General features: G+C 27.0%; 3 protein-coding genes across 6 annotated transcripts; 2 read left to right on the top strand and 1 right to left on the bottom strand.

The window, feature by feature from the left end:
- Positions 1 to 91: 91 nt before the first annotated feature.
- Positions 92 to 3836, bottom strand: LOC124951408. The gene is made up of 5 exons (XM_047499750.1): positions 3691 to 3836; positions 2835 to 2977; positions 872 to 1051; positions 634 to 799; positions 92 to 554 (listed from the first exon to the last, which is right to left on the bottom strand). Exons 2-5 carry the CDS (start codon positions 2944 to 2946, stop codon positions 353 to 355), a joined length of 660 nt encoding a protein of 219 aa, XP_047355706.1. The 5' UTR covers positions 2947 to 2977; positions 3691 to 3836; the 3' UTR covers positions 92 to 352.
- A 1480-nt stretch (positions 3837 to 5316) lies between these two features.
- LOC124951440 (intraflagellar transport protein 57 homolog) lies at positions 5317 to 7408 on the top strand. The gene is made up of 7 exons (XM_047499815.1): positions 5317 to 5771; positions 5857 to 6138; positions 6202 to 6367; positions 6463 to 6571; positions 6652 to 6848; positions 6910 to 7054; positions 7127 to 7408. Exons 1-7 carry the CDS (start codon positions 5614 to 5616, stop codon positions 7291 to 7293), a joined length of 1224 nt encoding a protein of 407 aa, XP_047355771.1. The 5' UTR covers positions 5317 to 5613; the 3' UTR covers positions 7294 to 7408.
- Positions 7409 to 8090: 682 nt separating this feature from the next.
- On the top strand, positions 8091 to 15021 carry LOC124951765 (protein croquemort). 4 transcript variants are annotated; one of them, XM_047500625.1, is made up of 10 exons: positions 9847 to 9864; positions 11587 to 11632; positions 11756 to 11891; positions 11969 to 12132; positions 12196 to 12337; positions 12417 to 12620; positions 12685 to 12896; positions 12970 to 13264; positions 13329 to 13402; positions 13477 to 15021. In XM_047500625.1, exons 3-10 carry the CDS (start codon positions 11775 to 11777, stop codon positions 13754 to 13756), a joined length of 1488 nt encoding a protein of 495 aa, XP_047356581.1. In that variant the 5' UTR covers positions 9847 to 9864; positions 11587 to 11632; positions 11756 to 11774; the 3' UTR covers positions 13757 to 15021. The 4 variants fall into 4 exon arrangements, with proteins under 4 accessions (XP_047356582.1, XP_047356579.1, XP_047356581.1 ...); XM_047500626.1 differs by lacking the exons at positions 9847 to 9864; positions 11587 to 11632 and adding an exon at positions 8091 to 8298; XM_047500623.1 differs by lacking the exon at positions 11587 to 11632 and having other exon boundaries at positions 9712 to 9864.
- The last annotated feature ends 1858 nt before the right edge of the window (positions 15022 to 16879 follow it).

Below are 16879 nucleotides of genomic sequence, written 5' to 3'. Positions count from 1 at the left end.
CTGTGCCCCAAAGATTTATTGCGAATCTTTTTGGATATGAAAATAATTATATGAAAAGGATAAATATTAATGATATTTATGGACTATGACATGAGCATTGATACAAATATGTTCCATGTATTTTGAAATTGTATGAAAAAAACAATGTGCTTGAATCAGTATATTTTGTACAATGTACTGTAACATGAGTAATGTACTTAGTAATGAAGTAATTGTTATAATAAATATAATCGCGCTACACACTATTCAGTCGCGTTACTTAATCTTATGAAATCTTATAATTTAAAGGAGTAACAGTAGTTGAAATAATAATGGTCTATCCACTCGTCACATTTTCATTTAAAATTTAAAGTTAAACGCGGAGATTTGGATTGGTAAAACGAACGTATTTTAAAAGAGAATCATTCTCTTCGCATACCCATGGTTTTTTATGATGGCAAGCAACATCGTGCCAATTAACACCATCATTATAAAATTGATTAAGAACAGCCAAACAATTTTCTGGAGCACCACCTTGGATGGCCTCACGATTGTCGGGTTGAGGTTTGCCAATACTGATATGAAAATATTAAATGCCATATTAATATGTTTCAGTTCTGAAATACAAATATAAGTTTATATATTGTCATTTACCCGCCGCTCTCGGACCAATCATTTTGATTGCGATCATTAGTTGGTGCAAGTTTTTGTAGCTCAGCTGTCCAGAACCAACCATTTATATGAAGCGGTTGAAGATCTGGCCTGTCGCATCCTTTAAAGTCACAAAGACGACCGGATGTCCAAATGTATTTCACTTTATCTAAAACAAAATTTGTTCCTTCGTAGATTTAAACATTATTCGATCGCAAGTATATAAGAATAATAAGTATACTTTGCACGATGCGGCTCTTGATAAATTCATTTTCTGCAGAAGTTTCCAAAGATACAAGATCCATGCATCGTTGTCTACAAAAATTTCTACCGGCAAGCCAATCAACTTCTTGTCCATTTGTTCTAGGATCAGCCCACGAATAGTAGTAACCCTTTCCGTTAAAGCGTTCGTGAATTGTTCCTAAACAAATTATTTCATATATATCTTTCTGTTTTATTTTTGTTATCTTCGTGCTTGTATATCTCGTTTATTTTTTTTGCTGCTGTTTAATATTGATTATTTTTTAATTATTTTAAGAAATTTCGCTTTAGTGTCGAAGTTACGTGTTTTTTTTGTTTTTTTTTTTTTTTTTTTTTTTTTTTTTTTTATAACAATATCGCATAAAAGTAATAAACAATTTCGCCAAAAGTTTTTTTTAATAATTAAACGGAAAAGTCTTCTAATTATGATTAATAAATGTTGATTGAATTACAGTGTCCTTTAAAAAATAAAATCAAAGAAAAATATTAATTTCATAAATAAACAATACGCGTAATTTTTTATTTATTCGTAAACAAAGGCGTCGCGACGAAAATGTTAACTCTTCTAAAGTGAAAGTTGCGAAATTAGTGTCGTCTTTTGTGACCTCCCAGTCTATAGTCACGACCTAGGCATTGGCACTGTAAGGTCTATGCTAATTGTGGAACTACTTTCCCAAATAAAGAATAAGAAAGTCTTCCATAAATTGCATTCGGAATACGTGATAAAAGTATTTCTTTTCTACGGTGTTTCGATACCATAAATGTTAATGTAGCACTAACTACCGGTATCTTTTTATTTAGCTATATATATCAATATGCTTTTGGTATGTCATAGATAAACAAAAAAAAAAGATTCATTCTTTAAATTAAACGATACGATAGTAAACGGAGAAAGAATATAAGAAAATATAATAAAAGAGAAAAAAAAAAGTTCCAATGTAAATTTTTTTTCATTTCCATTTGTTTAACTTTGTTTTTTTATGTCTTAGGAAATTTTATTAAATTTAAAAATAATATTCATAGGCTACATTGTATTAAATTTTGATAAGTTATCGTAGTATATTCATAAAAAATGTGGAACATGGTTAACTGATCGATTGAAAAATCGAGGTCTTGCATTTTTGGAAAGTGAAGTATGAAGAGATATTGCATATGATGATACGCACGTCAACACCCTTTAACTTCGTCATCTTGTTAATCATCAGGTAAAGTAGGAGGGAGGAGAAAGTGCTATTTGACATTCCTCGATGGCATACATTGACCATATATAGTCGCGATAACATTATAAATTCAAATTCTTTTGCGTTTCAGGACGCGTAACATTGTTCATACCAATACATACATAGATAAGTCGTACATACTTTCTATAAAAGTGTTGATATCAATGAGAAACTCATTTGTGTATCCTTCTTCCGTCAATTAACACACATTTCGTTGAGCTGGAACGTGCACGCATACAATTTTGCATATTTATATCTGATATATTTATCAAATTATTTTTAAGTTAAGAAGCATAAAAGAAAAATATGTTTATTCTAATATTTCATGTTCTATTTCTAATTTAAAAAGGAACGACAATTAGAGATTATTGTGACCCAGAGAATATGGGACTTAGTTTAACCTGTTTGAAACAGGTAGAGACCTTGACCTTCTTACAAGGCCACACCCTTTCACAGGTAGTAAAGAATTTAATATTCTTTTTCTATCGTATGATTTTTTTCTCATTGATAATATTTTTATAGCTTAGTAATCTCACGAGTTTACATATGATTTTTTTTTTCCTTTTTTTTTCTTTTACAGAAGACCGTTCCTTTGAACGCTGATTTCGTATCAATAAATTATCGGTAAACAATGGAAAAGTTAATGTGTGTTTTTTTTTTTTTTTTTTTTTTTTTTTTCTTGCAAACGTTTAAGTATTTGTAAAAATATTTAAGAGTACTCACGTTGCGCGCACAATGCTGGTATGGGTGGTTCTAGAATCCTTCCAGTTGGTTGGGGCTGAAATTGTGCAGCCGATAGGGCCACGAATACACCTAGGAGAAGAAACTTTATCATTTTCTTCTGTCCTACGAGTCGAAGAATGAATCTGCAAATAATTAATGTTTTGTTTTGTGTCCTTTTTTTCTCTGTTTTTTTGTTTGTTTGTTTGTCTGTTTGTTTTCATTACAAGAACAAATTAAAGTCAGAAGTAATCAATTAATTCAAAGTTGATCATCGCACAGTCTGTATTCGTAATTTGATTTCTCTATTTAAAATCGTACCGCAAAATAAACATTCAAAAAAAAAAAAAAAAAAAAGATCGGTAACAAAAAAATAAAAGACTGATACTCGATCATTATACCTGTCGTTTACAAATGCCCTTACTTCCGAAGAAGCGACTTTCCTTTTAACCGGTTTTACGATTCTAAAGTACCAAAGAGCGACAATTCAACACAGACGACAATTCTCCATTTGTACTTGATGAGAATGGAAAAGAAAAAGAAAGAGAAAAAAAAAAGAAAAAGAAAAATCAGAAAGGAAATGTTGCGTTATTAAAATGCAAAGCGAACAACAATCGAATATCAAAATATTAAATTGAAAATTATCCGGAAACGTTCTAATTAGTCGGACTAATTGAGAAAAAATTGGCGAGAACTGATTGATGAAAAAAAAAAAAAAAAAAAAAAAAAAAAAAAAAAAAAAAAAAAAAAGAAGAAGAAGAAGAAGAAGAAAAATATGAAAGAAGAAAATATGAAAATAAAAAAAAGAATAAGATAAAGATTGATAGAGAAATAAGTTAATCTCTCTCTTGATGCTCACCTAAGAACGTTCGTTGAAGAACTGCAATGGTTTCTTCGTGGTACCCCTATATATACACAATAGAGGACACGCGGCACTTTTACGATCTCGTAGAGGCATTTTCGACGGGTGGTCGACCGAGTTCGATACCTTCTCGTTTTCGTCTTATAAGCGGGACGCGACATGTCCGGTCTCCCTTTCAATTTACCTTCCTTCCCCCACTCCTTCTTTCTCTTATTAAACGTACACCACGGTGAATCTCACTCTCATCGATATTCTTTAATACGATCAATTCCTTTAAACGAATACTTTTCTTTTCAATGATCTTTGAATTTTCTTTAATTCGTTTCCCCCGTCCCCTCCCTTCCCCGTCGACCCTTTCTGACACTTTATCGAAAGTTCGCATACAGTTAGGAAAAGTTGTCAGCTCTCTCTTTCTCTCTCTCTTTCTCTCTCTCTCTTTTTCGTTCCTTCCTCCTATATTATTATTTATTTTAAATTTCTTTTTTATTTTCTTCAATGAAGAATCCATACTGGAAGAATGCCAAATTCAAATTTCGCGCTTCTTTTTCTCGGGAGTTGTTAGATTCTTCATTGTTAATTAAAAATGACTGGAATACATTATATAAATTACGGGTATATCCCATTAAAATTAATGAGGGGAATATGAAAAATATTTTAAGAAAGTTCCTTTGAAAGGGAATAGGGAAAGTATTTACCGGAAGAAATGGATGCATATGCCGAAAAAATTAACGTAGTGTAGTATGATACATTGGGTATGCATATATATATATGTGTTTGTTTAACTTGCTTGATCCTATATTTGACAATCGTTCCCTAAGAAACCTGAACTTTCGCTTACATGCTTTTGGAATTTTAAGTAGGTAACATTCTTTCCATTATTTTCGCAACTAACGACGGATTCAGCGAACATCCAAAGGAAGAAAAAAACAAATTTTTTTTAATCTATTTGTCATTTGTTAAAATCATCGTTTGTTGTTTTACAAAAATAGAGATAAATTCTAAAATAAATTTCTATTATGTATGTTTATATAAATATTATAATATTATATATAAATATTATAATTTAAATGAGATATTTTCTTTGTTTTGTTTTTAAATGAGGTGGATCGTGAGAACGATTGGAAACTTATATTCAAAGTACCGTTAGGTGTAATGGTACTTATAAATGCAATGTAGGTCACCTAAAAACACAGCTTTTATGATATCTTTTCTTATAGTTTACAATAACGTAATATTTTATTTATATGTATTACTTCTTATCTTTTATCTTCGTATAAATTAAATATTTCGTGAAATGACCATATAAAATTATCGAATAATCTTAATTAAATATCACTTTAGATAAAAGAATGTTTTGGCTTCATTTAAAATGATTAATTGTAATTACATAAATACATTGTATCAAGTAGTATATTCTTTTTAAATTTTTGTTATATTTACGGATATATTGTACTTTGTATAATTTATTCACAACAGATAATTAATGATTGTATTAATGATTGTATTTAATAGCATTTTTCTTTATCTACTGACGGTAAGTATTAAACTTTATGAAAAAATTTTTTTTATTTTACCATGTGCGATAGAATAAGATAACCTCAGTCGATAATTAAAGAAAGGAAATGATAAAAATGCGCAAGTACATTGTAAATTGTTTATTTCCTTTTTGTCGAAATGAATGTTTCTTGTCATTTCTTGTTTGTAGTATCAAAAAAAGAACAATAGACATAATTAATAATGTTTTCGTATTGTGTAAAAAAAGTTTCCTATTGTGTAAACGTAATATTTCATTAATATTAATAAAAACCTTGATATTAACGTGAAACTGTCAATAAATTATTCACGTATATAAACTTTCACGTCAACGTTGTGATTATCATATAATATTTTGCCTTAATTATAAAGATTATTATTTAAAAAATGTTTAGAGATAATTCAAAAATTGTTTTGGAAGATGAATCAGCTTTATCCGCTTTGTATGTTGTATATATTCGAATGGAAGATTTATTAGAGAAATTAAAATTATTAAATTATGATATTGAATTTGTACAAGAATTAAAAATGAAACCTATAACTAGGTAAGGTTTTGTAAATGAAGTTTTACATGTGTGATTTTTATAATAAATAAATATTAATTCAAATATATCATTGAATATTATATAGGCATTATTTTGCTATACCAATAAATCCAGGAGAACAATTTTATACATTTACTTCTTTGGCTGCATGGTTAATCAGAAAAGCTGGTAAAGATTTTGAATCTCCACAAGAATCTGATGATCCTAATTCCACAATATCATTGATATTGGATTATCTTAGAGAAATTGATATTCCAGTTGAATTTCCACCAAATAAATTAAAACAAGGAACTGGAGAACATGCTATCTATGTCTTAGATAATCTGGCAGATAATACTATAAAAGTGCAAAAGTTTAAGTGGAAAAAGTAAGGTTCAAGTATCATTTATATTAATATCATCGTAGAAATTATATCATATTATATTTATAGAGCAGAAATTATACCTGATGAAGAAACACCTGAACCAGAAATAGAAGAAGATGATGCAGAATTAATTTTAGAGAAAGTCGAAGAAGAGATGATGGCTGAATACGATGAGGAGGATGATGATATTTTACATGTCGATGATATAACAAAACTTTATAATCAGAATATGGTTAATTATGTTTTTTTTTTATTTCAGATATGGCATTAAATTTTTTATTGGCTGTAATCATTTATATTATATCTATAATTGTAAAATTGTTTTAGAATGAAATGTACAAGCCTGAAAATATTTTAGAGTCCAAAACAAACAGGGAAGAGTGGCAATTGGAGCTAGAAAGAGTTCTACCACAATTAAAAGTAACTGTAAAAACAGGTAAGGATTATATTTTTAAAATATCCTTAATGATAAAATAAATACATTTAATTGATAATACAAAAATATTTTCTTTATAGATTCAAGAGATTGGCGTTTACATATTGATCAAATGAAACAACTACGTTCAGATATAACAACAAATTTGTCTGGTACTAAAGGGCAATTAGATAAGTTGCATTTTGAAATAACAAACGTATTAGATAAGATTAAAACAAGGGAAACTTATTTAAATAGACAATTGGAGCCTATTTTAAATGAATATAGGATACTTCAGGTTAATATATAAAAATAAAATTTACGTTATTATTTATTAATATAGTTTTACTTCATTTTAGGATGATTTATCAAAAGTTAAGGAACAATATCGAGATGTAAGCGGTGGTGTAACAGAAAGAACAAGAGTATTAAATAAATTGACAGAAGAATTAGAACACATGAAGAAGGAAATGGATGAGAGAGGATCTAGTATGACTGATGGAAGTAATTATATTTTATAAAATGTATTGTAAATTTTTAAAGGAAATAATTATATAATCATTATTTATTTCATAGCACCATTGATAAATATAAAGAAAACTATTACAAAAATGAAGAATGAAATATCTGAAATGAACATTCGTATAGGAGTATTAGAATATAGTCTGATGTGTGCAAGAGTAAGAGATCGTACACAACTTCAAGAAGATATGAATAGTACTAGTAGCACTGTAATTATTTAAACGAATCATCTCTTTATAACTGAAATATTTTCATCATTATATATAACAAGATTATTTTATTGATTACCAATCCGTCCACTGTGTGATATTTTATAATAATATGTAATTCAACAAATATTTAATATAGTTTAGAGTTTGCAATAATATAAAAACATTATATCAAAAAATAAATATTTATATCAGAATATATATCAACATATTTATCCAATATAAATATTAAAATTATCATATTATAAACACCTCGTTGAATTTGTTTATCTAAAATATTTATCGTTTGCAAGTATAAATGAAAATCATTGAATAAATAATAAAAATTTATATGATAAAACAAATAATATCATCGAGTAATTCTAACAATATCACAGAGAATTTTGATTTCGCGTATTATTGATTACCATGGAATAATGTATGATCTGTATTTTTTAAATTCATTCAAATGAAAAAGTGATGTTGAAGAGCATTAAAACCGGTTTATAAAATATTTTCATTAACGATGAGACGTTTTTATACTCAAAAGATGTTCTTTTTTTTAATTTTTCTTTTCATCCGTATTTAACATACCTGTTTTTTTCTTCCTTCCTCTATCAGTTTAAAATTTTATTAATGTTAATAAAAATATGTCACACATTTGTAAAAATAAAACATAGTATAATAAATGCTTAGAAACGTTTAATAAAATTGAAGAAATCGATCGGTCGGTCTGATAGGGATAGTTATACAAATTCCCCTCCACTTATTTCGAAAATTCAAAAATATTTTAATCTACCATGAAATCCCTACTCTACCTATCAAATCGTTTAGAGTAGATTGCGCGTAGTCGTCGGATGAAAGTTCGCGCGGTCAAGTCGCTGTGGAAAGCAACGTGCTGTTGTATTTACCGTATCGAATATTTTCGTTTAATTATTCTTAAAAACGAATTACATTAAATATTAGTGAATGAATAACGTCATATCGACAGTATTAAAATCATCATTATCGTATTACGACGAGAAAATTTTTCAACAGGTATTTATTTCACAGATCGTTCTTATAATTGTAAAAATATTTTTCTTACGTTTCTTTTCAGTTCATTAAGTTTTCTTATAATATTTTTTAAGAACAAAGAAAATTATTTATTTTACGATTGTTATTGTGAGCGAAAATATGAAAATATTTATTATGATATAATTATTATTGTTAATTTTAATTATTATAGATTTTCAACTTTTCACAATTTATAAAAAATTATAAAAAATGAATGGACTCTCTCTCTCTCTCTCTCTCTCTGTATGTAATATAAACTTATACATTCTGTTATTATAATCATTATTATTATACATATATTTTCTTTAGTAATACATAAAATATTAATATTTATATTAATAATAATTAACATATTATCTTAATTTTAATATTGTACTGGCTCTCTCTCTCTCTCTCACTCTCACTCTCTCTCTATCTCTCTCTCCCTCTCTCTGTTTCTCTCACTCTCTCTCTGTCGAGATGATAATTTATTTATTGCATAGGATACGTGACTTTTTGTGGCAAATATGTGTATCCATATAAGTAAGAAGTACATATATCTCTTTTACACACATACAAAGAAAACTTTTCCGTGCTTTCACTTTGCCATATAACAACGTATTTAACACGAAAAAGTGAAAATATTAAGATAAAGTTATATAAAAATATATATGTGCGATAAAAAGATTAAAAAAAATGATTCTATTCTTATATTCTGAAAAGGGAATCATTGATTTGTCAAAGTATGTTTATAAATGAGAAAGAAAGAGACAGAATATAAATAGAGATAGAGAGAGAGATAGAGAGAGAGATAGAGAGAGAGATAGAGAGAGAGAGAGAGAGAGAGAGAGAGAGAGAGAGAGAGAGAGACGAACAGAGAAAGTGGAGGTGTACATCCATGAGATAATTCGATGAATTATAAATAATATTTGTGATTTGCTTTAATTGAAAACAATGAAAATCAACTAGAATGCATAAAGAAAGATAATAAGATAAACATTTATTTAAGATCATTCAAACAAAGACTTTTAAATAGGAGTGAATGAGTAATTTCAAAGATCATCATCATTAATTAAAATGAATAATTTATATATCTACATTAATTATCTTTTACGATTAGTCATAGTTTTATACTTTTCGATAATTTGAATAATTTTGAACTTTGAACGGGATATGATAATTATTATAACAATTGTTTGCCGTTACAGGTTTCTTTTTTTTCTTCTTCTTTTTTTTTTGCACTTCTTCCTTATGAATTCTTTTACACGCATTATACCAATCATATCAAAGATTATAGATTATATATATGCGCTAAAAGAAAAACTAGTTTTCTCGATCAATATTTTTACGATGGGATATGACAAACGTAGAAGTATTAATGTTTAAGAAAAATTTTAGCTCGCATCTCTATTAGTTATCGTCTTATAGCCGAACGGAATAAAACCTCGTCCCGGTTAATTTGTCTCTTTTAAATAAAGCTGCGCAATTTCTTTATTATTCTTTAAAAATGAATAGTGATCAATTGGAGATGAAAACCAGGAGCGGGGAGGAAGTTACGTCGCTTGTCTAGTAAGATTGTCTCTTTCGGTTATAATGCACATGTAAAATAAAATCATGATTTATTGCACGCATATCGCTCGTATTATATTATATATCAGTCAGCATTATTATACATATATATATATATATATATATATATATATATATATATATATAATATAATGCTGATTATCATTCAAGGAATAATTGCGTATACAATTATAATTTTTAAGAAATTAAATGAATTACGATAGATATCTGTTTAAAAATGTTTTTGTCTTGTAAGTATAAAAAAATATCGTTTATATAATTTTATCACATTAATCGTTTAATATCGACAATGATGCCGTGATGATATTATTACAATATTTTTTTTTAACACTTTTATGTTTCATTAAAACGATCTGTAAAAAAGAAAAATTATATCAATCGAAGCATACTGTCACATAAGAAATATATTCATTAATCATATCCAATATCCTTGAAATAATTTTGATACTATTGTCAGCAGTCTTATCTGTTTTCGTTTCATTCTTTTATACAAATCTGAAGAATTCTTATCATTGGTAAAAGTGTCTCTTGAACTTTTATCGCGTGATAAAAATGATGTATCTCTCTCTCTCTCTCTCTCTCTCTCTCTCTCTCTCTCTCTCTCTCTCTCTCTCTCTCCCTCTTTCTCTCTTCTATTTAAATATGAGTTATGAATATTGAGCTATGAAAATTTGATAGACATAAAATTATTTAAAAAAAAAAAGTCAAAAAAAAAAACAAATTTTGAAAAGATCACGTATTGGATGGAAGGATAGATTTTTTTTTGTCTAATATTATGTTACGGCAATACTTGTATTACAATGTGTAAAAAAAAGTTAAATATTTTTAATATCTCTTCGAGTAATATTTATTTTCGACTTGGAATGATAGGTTATTAAATATATGTATAGTATGATCATCGAAAAATAGATTGTCACAATTGAATTATCATAAAAATATTCAAAAATTTAGAAAATTATAATATATACTCGAAAATATATTTTCAGATAATAAGAATTACAATTACATTTTCTCTTTAGTATATTTATGAATTATTGTAAAAATATAGTTACGATTAATGATAAAACAATTCTACGAAGTAATTACTCATATAAATAGCTTAATAGTAGACACGATTGATGATTTCACGACTATGAAAAAAAGAGAATGAGATGTGTCATATGTGATCTTTTTTTTTTTACTGCATGAATATTCACGCTATCAAAGCGCCACCTTTCATGCTATCGTTTATACGCGAATTAAAAGCACCTGTATAGTACAGTTGCTATAATTGTAAATAAATCTTTTTGTGAGAGTTGTAGATTATGTAATTAACAATGCATTATTACAGTACTAGACGTTTGAAAATTAAATTCTTTTGTTTTAAAGTTATGCATTTTTATATAAAAAGAAATAACAATTATGCTGGAAATAATATTAACCTATTTTAAATTGTTGTAATACTCTTTCATCTATACAAAGTATGCCATTTTTATGTCATATATCTAAAATGAGTAATAAGTAATGATTATTTTGTTTCGCATTTGATATATTATGTGTAATACATATGTACAGTCCACATTATGTACATATTTATAAATTATATTTTTCTCTTGATATTTGATTAAAGATTTCTATTTATATGATTAATTAAGTTTGAATGAGCTTTAAGTGAGTTACATTGTAATACCGTAGAAAAACAAACTTTAATCATGTCTATAGAATCAATAACAAATCTATATGCTGAGGAGGACTTCGATGAGCATATGTAAGCTAATAAATTTTTGATTAAAGTATAACATTGTCATTACCATATTATCATATCAGATAATTTTATAGTGAAGTTATTATGTGAAAAAAAAAAAAATATCTTATTAAAATTTTCTTTCAGCATCATACCAGCGACAAAGATGAAGCAATCTTCTATAAAATTTATTTTAATCTTTATTATCGGTCTGATATTATTATTGCTTGGAGCAATTGCAGCAGCATTTTGGTCTTCCATTTTTAATTGGTTCTTATTAAAAGTAAGTTTTATATACAGATAATCTTAATAATTTTGTATAGATAATATTTGTTATTATTAATTAAAATCTTTTTTCAGGAACTAACATTGACGCCAACTTCGACTATTTATAATCTTTGGAAGGAAACGCCTATACCAATGTATCTCAAATTTTATTTTTTCAATTGGACTAATCCTGATGTCTTTAATCATCCTCTCAATATAAAACCAGTACTTGTTGAAATGGGACCATATGTATTTAGGTACATTTAGAGAATATTTTTTTATATATTTAGTTCTGCTACATTATAATATCAAATTTACAGAGAAGTTGACTATAAAGTAAACCAAATCTGGAATGACAATGGAACTGTAACATTTCAAAGAAGAAAAGTATGGTATTTTGATGAAAGTTTATCTAATGGAAAATTGACAGATCAAGTAACTAATCTAGATCCAGTTGTGGTAGTAAGTTTTATTAGAAATTATTCTAATTTTATTATAACTGATGATTATTTATTCTTAATACATTCAAATCTAATTATAGACATTGGGACAAATGATGAAAAGTAAGTCTATACTTATGCGTGAAATTTCTGATAAAGTAATAAAAAGTTTAGGAAAAAATTTGTCAATGACACAGACTGTTGGTAAACTCCTATTTGATGGTTATGAGGATGAGTTACTTGTTATAGCAAAAAAGTTGAACTTATCAATTATACCCTTTACTAAATTTGGCTGGTTTTATCAGGTGTGTACAATGAATTATGTATATGATAAAAAATATTACTGATTACTCATTTATTTTCTCCTAGAGAAATAATTCAGACACTTATGACGGAACATTCAATATGTTAACTGGAACAAATAATTTATATGAAATGGGAATTGTTAAAGAGTGGAATTTTGTAAATAAAACAAATTATTACAAAGATTCTTGTGCGATAATAGATGGTACAAATGGAGATTTGTGGCCACCTCTGGATAATAATAAAACTGCAAATATATTTGTACCTGACATTTGCACGTATGTATATAAGCTTAATTAATAATAGTTAAATTATCAATTGTATTTTTTTTTACAATCAAAACTGTTATAGGTATGTAACATTGACATATGATAATGAATCTCTATACCAAGGCTTAGAAGGTAGTAAATTTATTTCCAGTATAACTACGTTAGATAATGGTGATAACGTTAAGTCACGTAAATGTTATTGTAAGAATAAACCATGTGAACCGTCTGGAGTATTAGATGTGTCAAGATGTAAATATGGAGCACCAGCTTTTATTAGTTTGCCACATTTTTACTTAGCAGACAATAGTTACGGGAAAGCAGTAAAAGGATTGGAACCTTCTAAAGAAAAGCATGAGACGTTTGTAATCATTGAACCAGTAAGTATCTTTTATATTTTTTAAAGTATAAGTTTTATAATTTTAACAAACTAAATTTCTATAGAAAACTGGTGTGCCATTGCAAGTGAAAGCACAATTACAATTAAATCTTATGGTGGAGTCAATTCAACAAATGAGGTAAACAATATTTTCATAAAGTTTTACAGATTAATTAATCCTAATAGTGCTATATGAGATAATTTGATTTTCAGTATATTTAAATATGTACGAAAAACATATATGCCTATGATGTGGTTTACACAAGAAGCTAATTTAACTCCCAATTATGTTAATCAAGTTAAATTTTTGCATATATTACCATCATTGGGACTTGTTACTTCTATCGGGATTGCTGGTATAGGAATCTTAATAACTTTCATTGGTCTTTTTGTTTTTGTTCGTCAAAGATGGCACACAGAAGAAAACCAAGTACTATTACCTAGAAATAGTACAAGTCAAATTGATAGAATTGATGAAAGATCAACATTTTGATTAGAAATAGAAATAGTAAAAGTATTAAAACTATAATTCAGCTTTATTTTGTATGCAAAAAGCATATTTTTACTATCTAAAAAAATATATATATATATATATTTTTTTTTATTAAACTAAAAGCATATTTTAATATTGTCTTATATATTATAATAGTTTCGTACCTCTGATTTATGGCTATAATAGTAATTTAAAAGTTTTCATATACTCATCTATGTGGATCGTTAATAATCAATTTGTTAACTATAAAATGTTAAAATGTTAAAACCTTTAGAGCGATAATGAAGTGCCTATTATTAAACTATAAAAATCTATCCATAGAATATACGATTACTAAAGACTATATATGGACGCAACAATGTTAGCTAGTTAGTATGTAGAAAAGAATTATATTCAAATGTTACATATATACAGTTACAGAAGTAATACAGAGGTATAGAAATTATGAAAATAAATATTATGACGTTTAGGAATTAAAATGTCATAATAAAATTATCTATGAGAAATTTGTTACAAGTACAGTACACTTTGGTGCTTCAGTCACCGTAATATCTGTGATAAACAGCAAGTGTGCTTTTAATGTTTATATGCAAGAGTTTAATTAAAAAATATAAAGAGAGTTGTTTTATAGTATAATGTGTGTACTGAATAAAATAACAATTCTTTTTTAAATAATGATTATGACGAAATGTTATTAATTCGATTATTTTTAATACATGTTATTATCGATTGTTAAGAATAAAGAAGTATTTGCGGCGATGCTCATACGACAATGAATATAACTAAATTATTCGAAATATTGAAATATAAATTTCTACATTTATTACTTTTCAAATAATTTTTTCATTCAAAAAATTAATCAAAAGAATCGATAGAGTGGTGGTCTTGCTAAATTCGTTGATGAATCATTTTCAACTACTTTCGACTGAAATATATGCTAGTTTTAATTTATCTATTAGGACTGTTCACCATTTTTATTATCGTTCATGGTATATGCAACTTCAACGAAAACGAAAGGATCGAAATCGAGATCGATTTGTTCTTACTTAAGGAAAATGTTTCGCCCAAGAGCTCCACTCAAGAGAAATTAGTAATGTTTAAATAATAATTAAATATTGATTGTTAAATCTTGTACGTAGGAAAGGAAAGAGGAGCTTCGATGTTTACTTGTCGAGATACGAGAGAAGACTAGACTGGATCGATAAATGTCGCGGTCGGTCAAACGTTTGTATTTGTTTTTATTAAACGTATTACTCGTTCTTGTTTTTACTCTGTCCTTTTTTTCTTCATTGTTGCGTAGTATTTATTGATTTTTGGATCGATTTTACAAAAACGTTATTTTGTACGAAATTTAATTATGAAATCAATATGAGAGAGAGAGAGAGAGAGAAAGAGAGGGAAAGAGAGAGAGAGAGAGAGAGAGAGAAAGAGAGGGAAAGAGAGAGAGAGATAGAGTAAAAATTCAGCTATCACCTAATGTAGATCTATATGTACATTCTTTATAATTATTACACATATTATTCATTTTAACAATCTAAAATTTATATAGTAGAAGCGTATTAATATTTAAATTAACATCTAAATTAATTAATCGTTTAAACGTTATAATAATTATCATCTCTTTTGATATTAAATAATGTTAAATTTTATTCGAACGCGTGCGGATCATTAGAGAGAAATTTTTGATGAATTTGATAGAATTCGAGTTAATTATTTTTGCGGTCTCATTGAAGGATTACATAATCATTGAAATAAAATAATTTCAATCGAATATATTTCATTCTGTATGAATTTTAATATTTGCTTTTATTGAACGCTAGTCATATAAACACAATAAAGGAGAAACAAGCTATGAAGGACTTCGATAGGTGATAAACGATCAATCTGCTTTTATGTTTCAAGCAGTAAACATCGTAGCTCTCTAATTTCATATTCGTAATAATAATCAAATAATATATAACGTCATAATAATAATCAGATAATTTGTAATAATTTGCTATTTTGTAATATTGTATTATTTTTCAATGTACTAAGCAAATACGCTATAGAATTTTTCTAAAAGATAACTTTTGATTAGTAATAAAAATATTTATAAACGTTTACATAAAGACGTTGTATTAACAAAAAAAAAAAAAATATCAGTATTATCGTCAATTGGAGAGTATTTAGTTATCCGCAGTTAAATAAAAACGCCATATATACGATCGATATTATTACCATTTGTCGATAATATAGCGAATTAAAAATACAACGCCGTACATTTTATACAGCTATATATCATATATCATAATATGGTATAATAGAAAAAAAAGGAATGCTAAATGAATAATCATAAATTATTAATTATTTCCGGAGATATATCAGTGCGATAAAGTTTTAGATTTTAATAAAAAAGTTTAAAATTGAAACGAAAAATATCATTGTATCTATATACGATTTAATGGCGAACGATTGAACGAGTGGTTGTTCAATATTATTTTTTACATGTAGACGTACACATACATCAGATCGTGTATTTTTTTTTTAAGAGCATCTAGTATTCCACAGGAGTTTGTTCTGATCATATTAATCATGACGTCTGCACGACTTCTATTTCCATATGGTCGATGCGCGCTACCTTTTGTAAACAGAACGATCCATCATTCATAACTTTCGTGCACACACGCAAACGCTACTGCGCTTGAACTTTACCATTAAAATAATATTTATTCACTTTTTCTAGGCACGTTTTATGCAACGGACGAAAAACTTACGAACAGTTAATCCCGTTCCTAATGAAATTATGTAGGGATTGTATTAGATAATTTTCTTCGAAGGAAAAAAAGAAAAAAAAGGAAAAAAAAAAAAAAGAAAAAAGGACAAGAAAATAATAGAATAGAATAGTATAATACTTTAACGTTACATTTATCAAGTAGTTAAAATGAAACCAGTTTCAAGTTATTTATTCAAATTTTTATTACAAGACATCATTATCATTCTTCTATTATATAAATTTATCAATTTATTTATTTTTTTCTTTTCTTGTTTCTTTTTTTCTGAGATGTCTATATATATATATATGCATATTTCAATGTATCGAAATAATTTTTGATAGTTCTAATATTAAATATGGAAAGTATAGAA

This window comes from Vespa velutina, chromosome 9 (genome assembly GCF_912470025.1).
Source record: "Vespa velutina chromosome 9, iVesVel2.1, whole genome shotgun sequence".
Classification (NCBI taxonomy): domain Eukaryota; kingdom Metazoa; phylum Arthropoda; class Insecta; order Hymenoptera; family Vespidae; genus Vespa; species Vespa velutina.
This window is presented reverse-complemented; position numbering and strand designations above follow the sequence as displayed.

Excerpts from the sequence above, each read along its gene's own strand:
- LOC124951408 (XM_047499750.1), bottom strand. The coding sequence starts at position 2,946 with ATGATAAAGTTTCTTCTCCTAGGTGTATTCGTGGCCCTATCGGCTGCA. Across the intron at positions 1,052-2,834 it reads ACCAGCATTGTGCGCGCAAC|GAACAATTCACGAACGCTTT; the intron begins GTGAGTACTCTT and ends TAATTTGTTTAG. Across the intron at positions 555-633 it reads GATTGGTCCGAGAGCGGCGG|TATTGGCAAACCTCAACCCG; the intron begins GTAAATGACAAT and ends TTTTCATATCAG.
- LOC124951440 (XM_047499815.1), top strand. The coding sequence starts at position 5,614 with ATGTTTAGAGATAATTCAAAAATTGTTTTGGAAGATGAATCAGCTTTA. Across the intron at positions 6,368-6,462 it reads AACTTTATAATCAGAATATG|AATGAAATGTACAAGCCTGA; the intron begins GTTAATTATGTT and ends AAATTGTTTTAG. Across the intron at positions 7,055-7,126 it reads ATCTAGTATGACTGATGGAA|CACCATTGATAAATATAAAG; the intron begins GTAATTATATTT and ends TTTATTTCATAG.
- LOC124951765 (XM_047500623.1), top strand. The coding sequence starts at position 9,803 with ATGAATAGTGATCAATTGGAGATGAAAACCAGGAGCGGGGAGGAAGTT. Across the intron at positions 9,865-11,755 it reads GAAGTTACGTCGCTTGTCTA|CATCATACCAGCGACAAAGA; the intron begins GTAAGATTGTCT and ends ATTTTCTTTCAG. Across the intron at positions 12,897-12,969 it reads TTTGTACCTGACATTTGCAC|GTATGTAACATTGACATATG; the intron begins GTATGTATATAA and ends AAACTGTTATAG.